This window comes from Miscanthus floridulus, chromosome 9, assembly GCF_019320115.1.
Source record: "Miscanthus floridulus cultivar M001 chromosome 9, ASM1932011v1, whole genome shotgun sequence".
In the NCBI taxonomy this organism is placed as follows: Eukaryota; Viridiplantae; Streptophyta; class Magnoliopsida; order Poales; family Poaceae; genus Miscanthus; species Miscanthus floridulus.
Window position 1 is genome coordinate 90,198,916 of NC_089588.1, and position 18,339 is coordinate 90,217,254.

General features: G+C 45.4%; 4 protein-coding genes across 6 annotated transcripts; 2 read left to right on the top strand and 2 right to left on the bottom strand.

Annotated features, from left to right (window-relative positions):
- Positions 1-78: 78 nt before the first annotated feature.
- Positions 79-3,059, top strand: LOC136482363 (succinate dehydrogenase assembly factor 2, mitochondrial-like). Its single transcript, XM_066479575.1, has 4 exons — positions 79-397; positions 497-623; positions 2,383-2,451; positions 2,539-3,059. The coding sequence occupies exons 1-4, from the start codon at positions 195-197 to the stop codon at positions 2,683-2,685; spliced, it is 546 nt and encodes a 181-aa protein (XP_066335672.1). The 5' UTR covers positions 79-194; the 3' UTR covers positions 2,686-3,059.
- A 2,480-nt stretch (positions 3,060-5,539) lies between these two features.
- LOC136483933 (uncharacterized) lies at positions 5,540-11,290 on the bottom strand. The gene is made up of 15 exons (XM_066481099.1): positions 10,245-11,290; positions 9,188-9,282; positions 8,999-9,112; positions 8,800-8,904; positions 8,640-8,711; positions 8,295-8,407; positions 8,057-8,188; positions 7,897-7,965; positions 7,703-7,790; positions 7,513-7,584; positions 7,338-7,438; positions 7,022-7,139; positions 6,882-6,941; positions 6,523-6,633; positions 5,540-6,328 (listed from the first exon to the last, which is right to left on the bottom strand). The coding sequence occupies exons 1-15, from the start codon at positions 10,666-10,668 to the stop codon at positions 6,218-6,220; spliced, it is 1,785 nt and encodes a 594-aa protein (XP_066337196.1). The 5' UTR covers positions 10,669-11,290; the 3' UTR covers positions 5,540-6,217.
- A 141-nt stretch (positions 11,291-11,431) lies between these two features.
- Positions 11,432-17,319, bottom strand: LOC136483934 (uncharacterized). 3 transcript variants are annotated; one of them, XM_066481100.1, is made up of 8 exons: positions 17,160-17,319; positions 16,820-17,017; positions 15,741-15,776; positions 15,499-15,664; positions 12,832-14,002; positions 12,663-12,721; positions 11,806-11,923; positions 11,432-11,676 (listed from the first exon to the last, which is right to left on the bottom strand). In XM_066481100.1, the coding sequence occupies exons 5-8, from the start codon at positions 13,488-13,490 to the stop codon at positions 11,595-11,597; spliced, it is 918 nt and encodes a 305-aa protein (XP_066337197.1). In that variant the 5' UTR covers positions 13,491-14,002; positions 15,499-15,664; positions 15,741-15,776; positions 16,820-17,017; positions 17,160-17,319; the 3' UTR covers positions 11,432-11,594. The 3 variants fall into 3 exon arrangements, with proteins under 3 accessions (XP_066337197.1, XP_066337198.1, XP_066337199.1); XM_066481101.1 differs by lacking the exons at positions 15,499-15,664; positions 15,741-15,776; XM_066481102.1 differs by lacking the exons at positions 16,820-17,017; positions 17,160-17,319 and having other exon boundaries at positions 15,741-16,740.
- Positions 14,011-15,476, top strand: LOC136483936 (protein FAR1-RELATED SEQUENCE 5-like). The gene has a single exon (XM_066481103.1). It carries the CDS (start codon positions 14,513-14,515, stop codon positions 15,320-15,322), a length of 810 nt encoding a protein of 269 aa, XP_066337200.1. The 5' UTR covers positions 14,011-14,512; the 3' UTR covers positions 15,323-15,476.
- Positions 17,320-18,339: the final 1,020 nt, after the last annotated feature.

Consider the following 18,339-nt stretch of genomic DNA (forward strand, 5'->3'; position numbering starts at 1 on the left):
GCTTCCACGTCCACCTCCCAAGTCCCACCCACCCAACCCAACCTTAACCTACGGCCCGGCCCGGCCCGTAACGAAGCGGTTCGGGACCACCCAGCTGCCACGTCCAAGACGTTCGTTCTCCCCGTCTCGCTCGCCGTCGGCGGTCGGCCGATCTCACTTTCTCTCCGTGCCTCTCGCCCGCCACCCAAGCAGCCATGGCGGCCGCGCTGCTCCGCCGCGCGCTCCACCTCCGCCGCGTGCTCCCCTCGACCGCCGTCACCGCCGCCGCCGCCGCCTCCGCGCAGCGCCTCGCCCCCGCCTTCTCGACCACCCCGACCCCGACGACCTCCCAGCAGAACGCCGCCACCACCACGATCGACCTCTCCTCCGGCGAGAGCCGCCGCCGCCTCCTCAACAGGTGCGTGCCCGTACCTTACCCCGGTCTCCGGTTGTGGTTCGCGCTTGATATTCCGTTGGCCCCCTTTGTTGAATCCCGAGTCACTACGGCGCTGTACAGGTTGGTGTACCGGAGCAAGCAGCGGGGGTTCCTGGAGCTGGACCTGGTGCTGGGGACCTGGGTCGAGCAGCACGTGCACGGCATGGACGAGGCCAACATCCGCGCCCTCCTGCAAGTGCTCGACCTCGTAAGCTCTCAGCTCTGCTGCCTGTGGTGTGGGCGTGGCCGGCGCCGACCAATCCCTCTTCCTCTATCGTGTCCCGGGTAATCTGTGGTAGGAATTGCTTCAGCGGTGGAAGAATTATAGATACTTTAGATAGGAACGACCAAGGATTTGGGGAAGGTTAGCAAGAGGAGCAGGGTAACGGGAAGGGGGGTAATGGGAAGGGGACAGAGGCTTAAGGAAGGAGATCAGTTCAGCTTTCTAATTGTTGAACATTTGGTTCCAGGGCTCGAGTCTAATTTCATCGTCTGATTGTTCATCTCTGCCATCCTGTTCCAGTAATTGATTGGTTAATTGATTGTGCTGGTTAGTTGCTGAGTAATCTGGTATGTGGTTTCATGTTAAACCATGCTGTTCCCTCACTCCTCAATCCTCATGTATGTTAGCAACATTAGGAGCCATACTTGATCGATGTAGCTGAAAGTGGCTTTGTTGTTAGATGGCCAAATCATGTTCTAGCATTTCATTTTTTAAATAAAGTTTCTAATCACTATTCTTCCATTCGAATAGCCTTAAAGGTTGAATTTTCTTATTAGCATTTGGAGCTGTGCTTGATGATGTCAAATTATTTAGATTTTGGGAACTACACAGAACAGAAGTCTCCTGAGTCAAGGTCACATGAATATAAAAGCTCCTATATTAAGGTTACACGAGTGTAAAACCTACGGAGTATGATAGTAATTTATGATTCGTACGGGATCATGTTTATTCTGCTCTTTTAAAATAAATATCAGTTGCTACCTACCAGTTAGTCTTGTTTAGGGCAACGTATCTCTGTGAATTCAGGGCCTGCTTGGATGCCTCGCCGCTAGCATCACTGCACAAGTCAATCCTTGCCAGAGGAGGCGAGCCGAACGCATCTTGCCCTTAGCTTCCTTGCTGGGCGAGGCTAGGCTAGTGCTTGCCCGAGAACCAACCATGCGCTTAGTGTCTGCATTATGCTACGCTGAGAAAAAAAAGGATGTTTTGAGGGTGGAGGGTGGGCGTAGCACTGGCATAGTTTGCAAGTTTGCATGCTCATGTACTGTCTTGTTGCTGTACACATATTGAACTTTGAATCAACAGAAACCAAAGCCAGAGCTGTGTGCCTTCATGAAAGATGCATGTTTATAGGCATAACATGATGGAGCTTCACAATTTCTAATAAAAAGGGCAGATCCAGTGCCAGAGGCTCCCACATGAGTGGGGTCTAGGGAAGGGAAAAACCGAGGCAAGCCTTCCCCCCGCAAATCTGCGGAGAGGCTACTTCAAACCCATGACCTAGTGACTCAGTGAGACAGCTCTCACCACTGCACCAGGCCTGCCCTTCTCACAATTTCTAATACTAATTAGAAAGTTACATGCTGTTTCCTAGTTGCTTGCCAGTCTGAGAACTTCTTTCAATAATTCTGCTTCAGTTATCATTGGATCAGGGCCACTGACAGGTCCGAATCATCCCAGCTACCCGTATCAATGTTATTATTTACCCTGACAAAGCATTCCATCAGATTACTTGTAATTTATCAGGTTAGTAATTAGGTGCCTTAAATCTTACCATTAGTCACAGATGAACACAAATTCCATTCTGTATGATGATTTTTGCTTTCAAAAGCTACTATAGACTCAGGACATTGGAAATGCCGGAGCGAGTGGTGGTGAACTGTAGTTATTAAAAATTTCTTTTCTCCAATATTTACTTTGAAATCTGTATGCATTCTAATTCTAGGACTGTTTGATTCCCCAGGAAAACCCAGATTTGTGGAAATGGCTGACTAGTCAGGAGCAGCCACCAGAGGATCTGAATTCTAATCCGGTATGACATTCGGCAACTGTTGTTGTGTGCATTCGTCTTTCTTGTAGGAAAAATTGCTGCTTTAATGGACAATTCATGTTCAAATAGGTGTTTGCTGCCATCAAATCAAAGGTAACAGATAACCTAACCAAGCATGCTTCTCCCAAGACCCGATCAACACCAGGTCAACCATGGGTTAGAGGATGGGACGACATAAAGAAAGGCAAAGATGGACCCAAGTATGGAAATCAGTGATAAGCTGCTTGAAATGGGGATGACAGCTTTACATCCTAAATAATAGCTTTGTCCCTTTCCCCCGTCTGCTTGTTTTGTGCTTGTGTAGAATAAAGTGAACTGTGACCAGCATGTGTGAAGTTTGTTGAAATGATATCGGAGAATCAGCTTGTAACTATGGATGACACTACTGATGTGTCCCTGGCAGCTTCAGGTATCGTCTACTACTGGAAAGATGTTATGCATTGCAGTCTGTTAGTGATGGCAAGCATTGAAGCATTTGGACTGAAACATAAATATTGAAATGTGGACAACAAACACCATGGCTAGAAAGTTAGAAGTATATTTCTTGTTTTCCTTATTATTAAAATTTAAATGATAGTTTGTTTAAACAAGCCATTGGTGCAAACTCCTGCCTGATGAGTAGCCTTATATTCTGAATAGCTCATTGCTTGTGACGAGTACTACACATTTTTTCCTTGTGGATTTGCTAGCGCACGGACGTCTGTGCGGGGCGCTAGCGTCCGGCCGCTGCCGCGTAGAGGGAGCAACCGAGCGCATAGCGTGTCGGGCTCGCGAGGGAGCGCACCAGCAGTGGGCCCACATCGCCCTGAACATCGCCCATGCCGCCTTGAACGTCGTTGTGCTGGCGGTCGCTTCCCACGTGCATTTCATATGAAACACCGATCTACTTTTGAAGCATCCAGATACAACAGTTGCAACATACAAATGAAATGAAACACTTGAAACATTCGTCTGGAGTAGATATGCAACATCCAGATCTACTTTTGCAACATCCAGATAAAACACTCGAAACATTCATTTGGAGCAGATGAAACATTTGGAACATATACTTAAAACATACGTTTATAGTCATTACAACATTTGCAACATCCCGATCTATTTTTACAACATCGATATACAACACTCGCAATATACCTCTGAAACACTATTGCAACATACGCTTTTCAGTATAACATCTGCTTGCGGCTCGGACGAATGGAGGCTCGTCGACACGGAGTTCGACGCCGACGCGGAGCTCGATGCCATAGAGTGCGCGGAGGTCGTTGGTGTGGAGCTCGTCGGCGACGCGGACCTCGGCATGGGGCAGACCGATGGAGCGCGGCCGCGACGGGAGGCGCGAGTCCCGCCGGGGGCACGTGGCGCGGGCAAGGGGCGGGGACGTGGGCGGGGCTGCACCGTGCGAGCGGGGGTGGCGGGGCTGCACCGTGCGAGCGGACCGAGGGCAGGGTCTGTCCCGGAGCAGAGGCACGCAACGCACTGAGCGAGCAGGCCACGCGAGCGAGGGCAATGCGGGTGACGCGCAAAGCGAGCAGGCGAATTATACGGATCCGTCCGTCTAGATGGATGACCTATAAGCAGCATTACCGTTTTCCTTGTTAACTACTGATAAGGCATCTATTATGACCGTGGTGTTACATTGCTTTACTCCTGACAACATTGTGTTTATGTTGGCATGATAATCTTGAGACTAAATTTTCTGTTGCTAAATTCAGTTTAAACGCAGCAATGCAAGAACTGAAAATTGTGAATGTTTTTTTAAGAACTGTGAATGTTGCATAGTTCAAATGTAGTTCTTTCATTGCTGCATTGTCGGAGCTCTGGTAGAAACTGGATTATTTGAGCTGAGTCTTCAGTATCAGCAGGATTATATATACTGGGTCAATGTGCAAAGAAACTGTCAGTGTAGTTTTCTGCTGGGATTGTAAATTGCAGAGTATTGATTTTCCACCATATATCCTGGACTAAGAGATAAACCATTTTGCAAAATGGTAATGCAATGCTCTATATGAAAAAACAACTTCAGAGTGATTCCTGCTTAGATAGACAAATATCATCCGGAGCAAGCTGTCTTTTGTATTTTTGGGGCCATGATTAAAATGTTTCAATATATGATACTGTATATTATTGTTCTGTTTGGTTAGGTGGCTAACCCCCGACCAGACTTTAAAAAGCCAACTTATAGCTATTTGGTTGCCGGTAAATAGCCCGAAGCTAGACGCCGGTAAGCCACTTTGGAGGTCTAGCCTAGACCTGGAAAACGAGATGAGGATCCGTTTTTTTGAGCCTGGCTTGGCCTCGCGTCACCTCCCGTCAACAACGCGGAGGTCTGGGAGCAGACGCTCGACGATGGAGGCTCGATCCCAGGAGGACGATGACGCCAGCGTGCTCCGGCCACCAACGCGGAGGATCCCACGGCGAGCTCGCGAGGTGGCCGTGCTCCAACGGGCGTTGGGAAAGGCCGGTTTCCACCTTTGCCGGCGAGCTCCCCTTCGACGGCGAGCTCCCGCGGTGGCAGGGCGGGGGTCCCGCGGGCGGGTGTCGCTGCTGCCGTGCTCGCGAGCGCCCCTCCCTCTCCACCGGCTCACCCTCCCTCTCCACCGGCGAGCCCCCACTCCCTCCCTGCGCTGCTCCTCCCTGCCGGCCTGGCAGCGTGCGCTGCTCCTCCCTCTCGCAGGCCTGCGCAGGCGCTGGCGGCGTGCGGTAGCGGCCGTTGGGGAGGTGGACGGCGGAGATCCAGGACCTGCACAAGGCGTCGCGCGATTTCGATCTGGCCGCTCCATAGTGTTCCACGAATTGCTGGAGTCGCAGGCATGGAGTTGAGAGCACCGCGAGCATGGAGTTCTCATCTTCAGTTTACATGCTAGTTTAGTCCTCATCTTCAAACACCCTGTGAATCATGAGAAAGACCTCATCTGAGTTCATCATTGCTCTTGATAGCAACAGCGATACAGACATTAGCCCCTGCTTCGATTCACAAAGGGGTGACGCTCATTACGTGTTCGATGAATTGGTGGTGAAGTGACCTGTACAAAGAGGAGGTGGCTCTATCCAAACTAAACCAGCCAACTAAACAAACTAGATGCCAGCCAGTCTTAGATAATGTAGGCAACCAAAACAAGTCTATCTTGCCTGCTAAAGGCTGTCTCAGGCTAGAATGGCTTATTTTCTAGCCAGGCTAGAAGAAAGCCAGGTAATCAAACACACCCCAACAGGCTGGTGCGAAACAGCGAAAACAATCAGGAAGTAACTAAACTATACGAAAGCAATCAGGAAGCAACGGTTTTGTACATGTAAATCCTGTGCTGTACAGTCTACTTATTCCACTACCCAGTGGCGGAGCTTGCATCCAAACCAAGAGGCGGCCATTTCGTAGATGAGCAGCGAACAAGCAGCTAAGCTTATGACGGTCAGCGAGAGCAGAGTGAATTGAGAGATGTATAGGCATATAGCAAACTAGCAGATCAACTCGATTTTTACTAAGCACGTGGACTAGTGGCTGAGTCTCTAGAAATTTGCATGGAGCAGGGGCCATCGCCCAGGATGGCCTACACATAGCTCCGCTGGTGCCACTACCCGTACATTAAAAAGAAGGATGATACCATTCTTACAAACGAATGAAGAAATGAAAGAATAACACAAGCTATATTTAAGGTTACCACCTCCTACACCAGCAAACTGCTCAAAAGATAGGATCAGGGCAGGTCTTGCATCGCAAAATCTTGTCAGAATGATGTAATTATCGTGAAGCTTATGAACCAGCAGGGGCTTGCTGGGCTCGCATCACCATTTCTTCAGTAGTTGTCCCTATGATCTCATTTGCGCGCTTCAATGGGACACATAGGATCCTCCCGATTGAGTCCTGAGTAGAGAATTATTATAAGGTCCAACAAATTTGGAATCGACAAGGTTAAGAAATCATGAACCAGCAGATCACACTGAATCAAGAAAAAGTTACTGCTCAAGGATTAGACAAACAGACACTGGTCTGGACAGATACTTCTGTTATTGAAGATTTGTGTAAGTCACCTTTGCAGGAATTGTAGTAGAACTTACCCGAGAAACAATACCGAGTTTCTCTAGCTTCTTTACAGCATCCACAACATCAAAATTGCACTCCATACCAAACTCTTCTTTGATGAGCTGTTCGCAACGTAAATCAAGATCCTGGAAGGATGATAAATACAGCAATATCATAAACTTTGAAATGCTCTCTTAGAGTTTTGTATTAAGCCTACTAAGATGATGAAATTTGCCTGAACAACAACTGGAACTTACATACAGTATAATTATATGCTTAAGAACCTGTAAATCTATAACATGTGAAAAAAGAGCAAACACAGCAACTAGCAAGCAGGACTTCGATTGCACAAGGTTGTCTTAAAGCAAAACAGAGAACTAGGAGATATGCTTACCTGTACAGTGGCCTTTCCTTGCTCCATCAAAATATAGTAAGAAATGATAACCTCCTTAACCTGCAAAAGTGTTTAAGGATACATCAGTGGCACGCACAAAGCCAGTTAAATCTGTCAGGGATATAGTGAGGCTTGCATACTTCTTGCTGGATCACATCATCACACAAGTGAAGAAGTGTTCCTCTTCCACTATCAAGCTGCTTATCATACATTGACTTTGTAATCAAGTTTTGGTATCCAACCATATTTGCTTGGAATCTGTTTGGAAAGAGTGAAATCCATCATGCATTAGTGTAGTACCAGGAATTTCGTTTCAAGTACCTGGAATTTTACCAAATTGGTAGAGGTAATATTCTGTCAGGGGCTTACCTTCAGACATATATTAGTTATACTTATAGAGTAACATATGAGCAAAAGAAAACTTTCTTGTTGGGTAGTATAAATGAAATCACTTACGTGAAGTATATCTTCGCACAGTATCCAATCAGACCAGATAAGATAGCTGTGACAACCCATATGTCAGCCTTTGGCATTTCTAGACTACCTATTAGAGTGACCTGAAAGGAAACACTATTCAGATGGTTGAACATAAAGAAGCAGCATTTTAATGATGAAAGAATCAGTGACATACCAAACCAATCACAGCAGAAATTAGAAATGTAACCCAATCCATCGGTGTTAAACTAGGGTTTTTCTTCTCTGGCTACAACACAAATACATAGTGATGACAGATACTTTAGGAGAGCAAATAAAACATGCCAAATGGTGCTTAAAATTAAGTGTCGGTACAAATTGTGTTTCCAGCAACCTATATATATTACCAGGACTAACTCCATATCGGCCATCGGAATGTGCTTGAAGTGCTTTACAAATATCCCTCGATCTGGCTTACTTTCTGAGCTAGCCCTCCTATAACGTTAGGATCAGAATAAGCAACTATATCGACATGTCAACTCCGAAGATAAGAGAATTGAAGAAGGCTAAAGGAAATGATAACCCATATAGAGTTATGTACCTATACACCACGATCATCCTTTCAAATGTAGGCTCTTGAATTGTCATTTTTCTTAATAGATTCTTTATGCTGTCATAAAAATGGAATATAGCACACATTACCAAAGAAATTCAACCCTAATTTACCAAAATTCATGTGAAGGAAAGCACGATTCTACAACCTCAGTTCCATTTTCTCTATACGTACACGCTCAACGAAGAGATCTGGCTCTTCTACATCATCATTTATTTCGTCAGTCTTCTTTGTGTCCTTTCTTGACAGTACTAGTTTCTTCGAGAACAATCTATCGATCCTGACATTAAAATATTGAATTGGGCGATGCCAACGCATTGTCAAAGGAACAACCATTCACTTTAATCAAAAAAAAAGGAAAGAACACTGATATCTGCATGCTATACCTTGTGATTCGAAGCAATGACCTCCATACTCGAGATATGATGACATCCACTTTTTCCATGAAGAAGTAGTCAGTTGTCCGATCAATTCCAATGCCCCGACGGAAGATAATATACTGTAAAGATATGTTTGATGTGAAATAACTACTATAACACTATATATACTGAACTATGAAAAAGGAATCAGGGGCATGCTAGCTTGGATGACCTTGAGAGCAATGGGTACCAAGGAAAGAATACTTGTGAAGAGAAAATTAGTACAAGCAAACAAATTTCCCCAGTTCTAGTAATTGTGCAGTTCAAGTAGGAAAGATGACTAGCAGAATGAACCACAGAGAATGCACATACCTTATTAGCAAATGCTGGTAGATTGTCATGTGGGTGCTCCCTAAAGTACCTTGTCAATAACTTGCTGTCTACCTATAATTTGTTCAAATATAGCTAGTTGAAAGTGAAGTAGATTGCTGTGTTAGCATACATATTGAAAATCTTAAGTGACTTCATATACCTTGGATTCATCAACCTTGATCGGGAGGTTTAGAAGATACTGACCAGACTGCGCTACCTCATACTCTTCGTCAGATAACAACTTGAAGTTGCTCTTTTCCATAATCTACTTAAGGCCATAAGTAGTATTTCGTTATTGTATAAAATCTCAGATACCATACTCGATCAATAGGGTGGAAAGGAACAGAAAGTGGGCCAACCTGAAAAAGGTAGGTTAAGAAATTGAGTTCTAAAGTGTCGAGCTCATTGGATGTCATGCCCTGCTGCTCCAAACTCTTCTCGCCATTAACAGGATCGAATAAAGAAAACAGTTGCTGCATCACAGCAGAAAAAATAAGAAACTCGACTAACTTGGACTGTAAACAACGAATATAAGAATAGGTACAGACCATTAGATCATCAAACTGCAGAAGGTACCAAGCACGGATTGTGTACTCCACCCTCTTACATAGCTTCATGAACTCAGCACGGTCATTCTCACGCTCTGAAGAATAAATCAGGGGCATAAAATAGATATTCACGATTATTATGGCATTATGGCGACGTAAATTAAATCAGACAGTTTCAATTTCAAAATTTATAGACAGTATATTAGGATTAACATGGAGAAGTAAAGCAATACATTTATTTATTATCCTTATCCAATAAAAGTCACATTATTCACTATAAAATAAAAATTTAGGATTAGCAGACAACTTAAAACTAGATTCAGGATTAGCAAAAACAACAGAAAGTGTTATATTCACAGTATCTACAGCCCATGCGTAAACTGACAGCTTTTAGGTGACAGGCAGTTACTAACACATAAAAAAAAATCTAAATACTGGGATCTATGGAGCAAAATACATTGTACTGATCATTTTTTAGTTAGATTAAAGACAATTCATGGCAACCACATTAACTAACTAAAACTTCAAACGAAGATGAAGGATAAGTTTTTTTCTGGCAGCCGAGCTTATCAGTTATCACAAGTGTGTGACAAACGAGACTGGACAGAATAAGCCAATGGCGTTTCCTTTACTCGGTAGCTGAGTGGAATTCAGACGAACTAACGAATCGCTGTCCCCAAAATCGCACAGTTCTCTCCAATGCGCAGGAACTCGTTCCAATTAACGCCTCCAGAAACAAAAAAAAAAGAAAAAAGAAAAATAAATAATCAAATGATCACACAACAGAGCAGAGACAGCGAGTTTTAGGGAGTGCTGTCAAAGTGTCAATCACAGTACGATCACCGCATCCTTGCACCCGAGAAGAAAGAAATCCGAGATATTGGATCTCTTATCCCGTTTCCCATGAAAGGCGGCGGCGGTGATTTAACCAATCCATCCACGGCAAATGCACGCAGCGCAACCGGAGCAGGATCGAGCCAATGCAAACGAAACCAAGAGGTAGCATGCAGGCAGGCAGGCCGGCGGCGGCAATGGAAGGACGATCATAGATAGATACCGATGAGGTAGCTGAGCTTCATGACGAGCTTGGGCTTGAGGATGGGGATGACGGACTCGCGCTCGAGCCGTATCACCTCCTTGACCACCCCGTCCTTCTTCGCCTTCTTCATCGCCTCCGCCGCCGCGGGCCTCGTCCCTCCCGTCTCCGCCTCCATCAGCGGCCCGGGAGGTCGGTCCAATGTATAGAGGAGGCGCCCGGGCGGGATCGGATGCGATTCGAGCCGTGGAACCGGCGCGAAGGATGGCGTCGGTTCGCGGGAAGACGGAAAGCAACGGCGATGCCGGGAGACGGGAGGGAGGACGGGGAGGGCCGGGGGCGATGCTGCTTCGCGCCTTTTCGCGGTGGCGGCACGAGGGGAGGGGTCCGGTTGGTTGGTTCCGGATTTGGCAGGGTGATTAAATAACCGTCGATTAATCATCATGCGTGGTTGTGATTAATTAGCGACGTAAGCTGTGACGACTCGAGCGCCGCAGCCACCAGATAATTCGGGGTGCTGACATCCTCAAGGAACAATAGTAGATTTTAAGGGCACGTAGTATATTGGCATTGTCTTATAGTTAATTTTATGTAGTGTCACGTAATTATGAGACGACTTAAGAGTTAACACGTACAATATTATCTTATATTTTTTTTTAGCATCATTCTGACCAAGTCTGCTGAAATATTGATGCTATGTTCCAAGTGTTGGATTTTAAGTGGACGTACATGGTCAATTTTAGTTCAATTAATGTCAATAAATTTGAAGGCCTACATTAAATGCTAGATACATTAAAGTCTCGATCTCACGTAAGATTTTGGCAAAAATTGACTCAATAAATACGGACGTGGTACACGCGCGCGCCGCACCGAGCCGAGCCGAGCCATGGTGTGGCGTGTACGGGCTTGACACAACATGATGTGATTCAGATGAGTCATTATTGGAACTGGAATGACGATTGCAGGAGTGGTTCGCTGCGGCAATTTCTATCCGTTACACCCAACAATTACTCCGCTTATTCCTCCTGGTAACGTCTCGTGCATACCTAAAATTCTATCACACCACCACTGCTCTCTATTGTCGTTGCTTCCGAGTTTCTCCATCTCGAGAACACCTGTTGTCACAGACAACCTGAAATTCCACCACACCACCTGTACTATTCTCTGTTGTCGCTGCTTTCAAGTATATACTTCAAATTAGCTGCTAGTTAAGTAATGTGTGGTATTTCAAGATTAACAACGACTTGTGTACAGTCTTGAAGCCCTAGTAGTATACACTGTAGCAAGACAACACATTTGCAGTGGTAAAGGAAAAAGAACTGCAAAATGGAACGAATCCTGTTCCCGGCATCAAATGGATCTCTTCTTCATTTAAGTGTAGACATTGTTGAGGTAGAAGTACAGGCCAGCCAGGGCAATGATCCCGGCGATAATAGCAATAGGCAAGGCTTGCCTGCAAAACATTTTGTTAATTCAGTCAATTGATTAATTAGCTGTACAAATGTTGCTGAATTCATGCGTATATTAATAGTTAATTGCTTTGTGTTGGTTCTGTTTTGTGTGTCTGAGTTAGGTATGTTACCCCAAGGATTCCTCTTTCTTCAGCTGCTCCTTCCTTGCCTTCCTAACATCAGTGGAGTTTGCATTCTTAGCGACTGCCGGCTCGTAGGGTCTGAACCTTCTCTTTGGAGCTCCACAAACTGCATCAGCGATGTGGGAACAACAGATCAAATATTGGAGGGAGCATCTTCTTTTGCTGTTCGTAAATAATAGAAAATACTTGTATATATGTATGATAACATTTAAAGTTAGTGTTCTTAAAAGAGTCCAATTGCTATAAATTTTGCAAGGTGTCTGAAATAGTGCGCAAGTTCACTACCCCGTTCCAAATTATAAGTCGCTTTAACTTTTTTAGTACATCGATTTTGCTATGTATATAGATATAACATATGTCTAGATACATAGCAAAGCTAATGTATCAAGAAAGTCAAAGCGACTTATAATTTGGAACGGATGGAGTATTTGGTTCTTCAAATTGTTGCCATGAAAGCTCACGCCAAGTTTTGTGACAAAATATACATGCTGGCATTGGCAACACAGCAGAGCTCCTCAAGCACTACATTTACACAAGTAGTATATTCCAGTTTAGTTTCGAGCAGAGGCGCTTGTTCTTTTATATATAGCTGCATAGAAATTTCATATACAAATAAATACTATAATGCAACAAGCTTCCTTAGAAATACCAAATACTCCATTTGTATGTCCTTGTTAACGTTTTGCCATGCATTGCAATTGCAAGAGGACATCTGAAACACTTTCGAAGTTATCATCCAAAACCGGATACAGAGCTATTTGCAATGGTTGCATCAATCAAGTGTAAAAAGAAAACAAAATCATCCAGATAAGAAGAACAAGGAGGACACCAGAATTCGTGCTCACCAGGGCAGAAGTAGTTATCGGCCAGCTTGTCGAACGGCGTCCTGTCGTTGTAGATGTACCTGCAACAACACAGACAGAGAGAGGCAAATCAGGCACCAGCACGACGGCACCCCTGAGCACGAAGTCGGCGGCGTGCGCGGGCGAAAGAGCCCAGCTTTGGCTGTCTCACCCGCAGTCACGGCAGATGTAGGCCTGCTTGGACGCGACCCGCATGGTGATCCGCGCGGCCGTGGCCGCCCTGGCCACCCGCCGGCGCGCCGGCGCCAGCCGCCGCAGCGAGCACGGCGCGGAGAACGAGGACCGGAGCGGCGACGCGGGCGCCGGCGCGCGCAGAAGAGACGACGGGGCCTGCAGGGCCATCTCGCCGCACGCAGGCTGCTGCAACGAGAGCAGCGGCCGAGAATGGAACGAGCGACGAGTAGCAGAGCAGGCGGTGGTGGGCCTGGTGGCGAGGAGGAGATAAGAGGGATGGAGAGGCGATTGGTGGCAGGGCAGCGCCGTCGCTGGTTTTCCCTCTGTCCCTTTTCGCCTTTTGGCGCGCGCGTGGCGTGAGGTGGAGCCGTGCAGGTGCTGCTGGGCTACTGACTGGCGCAGCCACTGCGGGGTCCCTTCCCTGGGCAGTGTGGAAGCTGCGTGGCGGTCCATGGTGACCCTTCGCTCGCTATCCCTTTTTTCTCTGGACGCCCCTGCCACATGGCGCTCTCGCCAAGGCGCCAAACTGCCGAGTGCCAACCCAGCAGCGCAAGACCACCACCAGTTGCTCCAAAAGTTGACGGGCCCGGGCAGACGTGTACAGCTACTTTTTCTCAGGATCCGGGGGCTAGCCATCCATTCATTCCCTACAGGGATGGGCCCTCGCTAATTTTCTCCGTCCGCAACGCATAACTGGAGAAAACGGAGCCGCACGACAGGAGAAAACGGAGTCGTCCGTGTAGTCCGTCTCCCCTAATCACGTGCTTATCATTTTCTGGCCCCACATTAAACTCCCGCCAGTTGAATTAAATAAAGTAGGCAAAAGGCGTGAGCCTGTGAAAATGGCGCCAATTATAATAGCTGGTTCCATCAGATTAGCATCTAGGTACGGAAGGGTAATTAGATTAGCATTGTTCTTGTTTCTCTCAATCTACACAAAATTGCATCTCAGCCAATTCTCTCTATGCCAGACGAGACCGGTGCCGACGAGACCAGAGCTTCATGGGGGCATCTCAGCCGATTCCCCCCCTGCCTGACGCGGCTAAATACATGGAGGCCGATTCTCCGCAGGTACCCAGAATCTTGATGCGACCTCTCCTGTTGCTGTCACATCCTCACAGAGTTTCTCTAGATCAACATTCCCTCATCTGACAGAGTAAGAATAGAGTTAGAAAATGCAAGTCATATTGGATTACCATTCATATTCATAATCTATATTTGTTTTGTCTATGCAAATATATTTGAAATTTAACCGCCATTGCAAGTTTGCATGATTTCTAACATATTCTGCATGAAACCCACTACAAATCCAGACCGAACCTACTCAGGTAGAAAATTCTACGGGAGACAGGATACCTAAGGTTGGTATGAAATTCTGCACTGAAGAAGAGGCATACCAATTTTACAATGCCTATGCTCGAGACAAGGGTTTTAGTATTCGAAGGAGCAGTTCACATAATGTGAAAAACAGCACCACCATAAAGAATACAACCTTTTGTTGTTCTCGTGCAGGTATTAAATCACTTTTGTTTTGTGCCACTTTCTTCATCATTAGGGATAGAACATCATTTTGATCAATTATTTATTTATCAATAGGTGTTCGGCGTCCTGATAAAAAAGAAGAATCTTCCAGCTATAGTAGACCAGAGACACGATGTATGTGTGAAGCTCGCATGAAGATAAGTCTTACAGACGGATTGTACTGCATTTATGAGTTTGAGCCTGAACATAATCATATTCTTGCTACTAGCAGTCAAGTTCATCATTTAAGATCTCAAAGAAAAATAACAGAAGCACAGCTTGCGAGTGTAGAAAATGCTAAAGCAGTCGGCATTTCAAATAAGGCTACCTTTGATCTCATGGCAAAAGAAGCAGGTGGAGTTGAGAATCTTGGATTTACTCGTGAAGATATGAAGAATAAATTGTATTCAAAGAGGTCACTACAGATAAACCATGGGGACACGGGAGGAGTATTGGAATATCTAGAGAAGAAAACATCAGAAGATGGGAAGTTTTTCTATTCCATTCAGGTTGATGAGGATGACTTGATAACAAATATTTTTTGGACAGATTCTAAAATGGTCGCAGACTATGAAGTTTTTGGTGATGTTGTTTGCTTTGACACAACATATAGAAAATTAAATGATGGACGTCTATTTGGTTTGCTAGTTGGAGTGAATAATCACAAGAAAACAACAATTTTTGGTGCTGCACTTTTGTATGATGAAACTACTGAGAGTTTTGTTTGGCTTTTCAACACATTCTTAACTGCTATGTCAGGCAAGAAGCCACAAACCATTTTAACCGATGAAGATGCAGCAATGGTTAAAGCAATCAAGATAGTACTGCCAGAGATTCATCATAGAATTTGTATTTGGCATATGAACCAGAATGCGTGCAAGCACCTTGCTGGAGTTGTGGAGGACTATAAGAAGTTCAATAAAGATTTTCAGAACTGTATTATATAAAGATGGACAGTTGATGCAAAAGTAGTTCATATAAAGAGCAATTCTGAGACACATGAAGATCCCAAAACAAAGCTATCAAAACAGAGAAAGGAGTTATGCAGAATGTATATTCATTTAGCTACTCGAGCGGTAGAATCTGATGAAACATACTTTATGGCTGTGAATAAAGGGCGTACCCAGTGTAGAGAGCTCCCACTCTGTGCGGGGTCTGGGGAAGGGTGTTAGTGGCAAGCCTTACCCTCGCCTGTGCAATGCGAGGAGACCGCGACTCGAACCCGGGACCTTCCAGTCACAGGCGGTAAGACTCTACCGCTTGCACCAGGCCCGCCCTTCACTTTATGGCTGTGAATAATGCAGAGAAATTAGCAGAAGATGTGGAGAAAAGCCTAAAAATTAAAGCTGATTCAGATGTCGGTACCTTATCTCACGCACAAGGTTCACACTCCGGTATAGCCTGAGTAATAATTGCGTGAACACCATACATATGACACCAAAATCTAATTATTATCTATTTTGTAGCTACACAAGAAGAAGACCAAGCTATCAAACCAAAAGGCTTGAAGGTTAAGGAGAAGGAAATTCATGGATCTAAGAGACCAATTGGTGGTTTCGAGAAGGCAACACGGCAGAAAAAAAACCAAGAATGACCCAATGGCTTCTGGTTCTGCAACAGAAGCAAACACACGATGGAAAAAGAAAGGCAAGAATGACCCAAAGGCTTATGGTCCTGCAGTGGAAGTAGATAATGTAACATATGAGCAGCCACACTACACTGACCTGGTCCTGAGGTGGGATTTTTTTGCGCTTAAGCCCCCCACCCGCCGGCCTTTTTTTTTGCGCTTAAGCCCCTCACCCCATCCATTGGATCAGCATCTAGTGGTCCTGATTGGTAGTTTCCAAGTTTGCACAGGTTGGTTGGTTTGCACCTGATATGTTGCCTATATTTAATACTATCAAGACTACTCGTATCTTCATTACTGATATTAGTATTCCTTTTTCTTTGGTACAGGGTCATTTAGGGAGTAGTATGTACCAAAATCAAATACAGATACCAGGCTACTATCCACATGGAAATGGTTTTGTGCCTCCGCCTTTCAGTTCATTCTTTGGGACCCCCAACCATGGTCAAGATACACAACAAGGAAATGTTACTCAGTCATTCAATACAAATCCCTATAATGTGTTTGCCAATTTTAAGTGAAGGTCTCATCCCCTTAGGAGAACGGATGAGTTCTGTGCACTTTCCATGGAATCTTATGTATGGAACAGTTTATCATAGCAAGGATCTAGGCTCTCATGCTTTGTTAATTCAGTAATTTCAATGTTATCCAGACCGCAATTTTTGTTTTTCTGTGATGTGGGGCAAATTTTAGAGAAACAGGTATTCCGATTTGTTTTTTTAGCTAACTGATATAGTTGATTTGATAGCATCAGACTGAAAGCGGAAGAGTGCATCTTCATCAAGAAAAAAATAGGGATTAGCACTAGACAACTAACCTTACAAAAAATTGCTGGGGAAGAGAAAGTCTTGATGCCATATTCCGCCAAGAGAGGTCCTGAAAGCTAGACCGTCACCTTCATGCTCAACAGCATCTACGAGCTACTGCCAACTATCTTGAATACGCAACTGAGTCAATGCAAAATGACATCTCCCAGCTCGTTGTTCCACCATGGTGTGATGTCAGCTCGATGGACCTGAAGAGGAAAGGCAGAATGGACCTCACAAATCGAAATCCGCAAACTCGAATCGAGATCCCCAATCCAAAATCGAGATCCAAGCAATCCAAATCAAAATGCGCAGCTACAATCTAGGTTCCAGTAAATCTAATCAACTCACCGCTATGAAGCTTGAGGTCGCTGCTGCCCCAATCGAGTTTATCACCGTGGGATTTGACGTTTCCTTCGATTCAATCTCACGCCATACGCGAGCAGACCAGCTTCGAGCTGAAAGGCCGAGAGGGGAAAGCGAAGGGAGACGGTCCGAGCGGAAGAGGTCGAGAGGAGAAAGCGGAGGGAGACGGACTAGCGGACGGCTCCGTTTTCTCCAGTCGTTCGTCGCGGACGGAGAAAATTAGCGAGGGCAAGGGAACGAATGGATGGCCTCCACGTGTACGGAGATACGGAAGGGGACACACAACGGAGACACACAGGCTTCAGCCAGCCGGTGCTAGAATCGGACGGTGCTTCAAAAACCCACGCCAGACCCACCCATCCCGCTCCAGAGGCCGTGCGGGCTCACGCATGTGCCGTGACCATCCTGACCCGCTCCATTTCACATGCCCGCACGCACACCACAGAGCACCACCAGCAGCAGACGCGTGATGCGGTGACCCAGGATGGCACGGTGACCTACGGCAGTGCAATAGCAAGAGCACGTTCTTTCCCGATATCAATTTTTAAAACATCCAAATAAAACATTTATACCGTACATTTAAAATAGAAGAAACACTTAAAACATACATGTATAGCCATAACAACATATGCAACACCAGATCTACTTTTGAAATAGCAATATGCAACACTTGCGACATATAAAAGAAGACAGATGACACATTTGCAAGATACATGAAAAACACTTGAAACCATAGCAAAACATATGCAAAATCTAGATAAAAATACTTGTAACATATGTGTGAAATATATGCAACATCTAGATAAATACACTTGCAACATACGTCTGAAAAACTGATGAAACAATGGGAACAGACACTTGCAACATACGTGTACAAACCATTGCAACAAATACAACACCCCGATCTACTTTTGCAACATACGTGTATTTTTGGGGAGCGATCCACGACTGCTCGTTCACGTACATCTTCTTCCCGGTGATTGCCCACGAAACCGCAAGCTGTCTTTTTCCTAGCGATCCGTTCGTGGGACTGCACTGCGAACATCTTTCTGTATCAACTGTGGTCCACGACTTCGAGCAACGTACTATGTCAACTAGTGCGAATGGAGCCTCCGATGCCCTCGGCATGGGACCATCCGCTGGGTACAGTCTAATCTCTGTGATT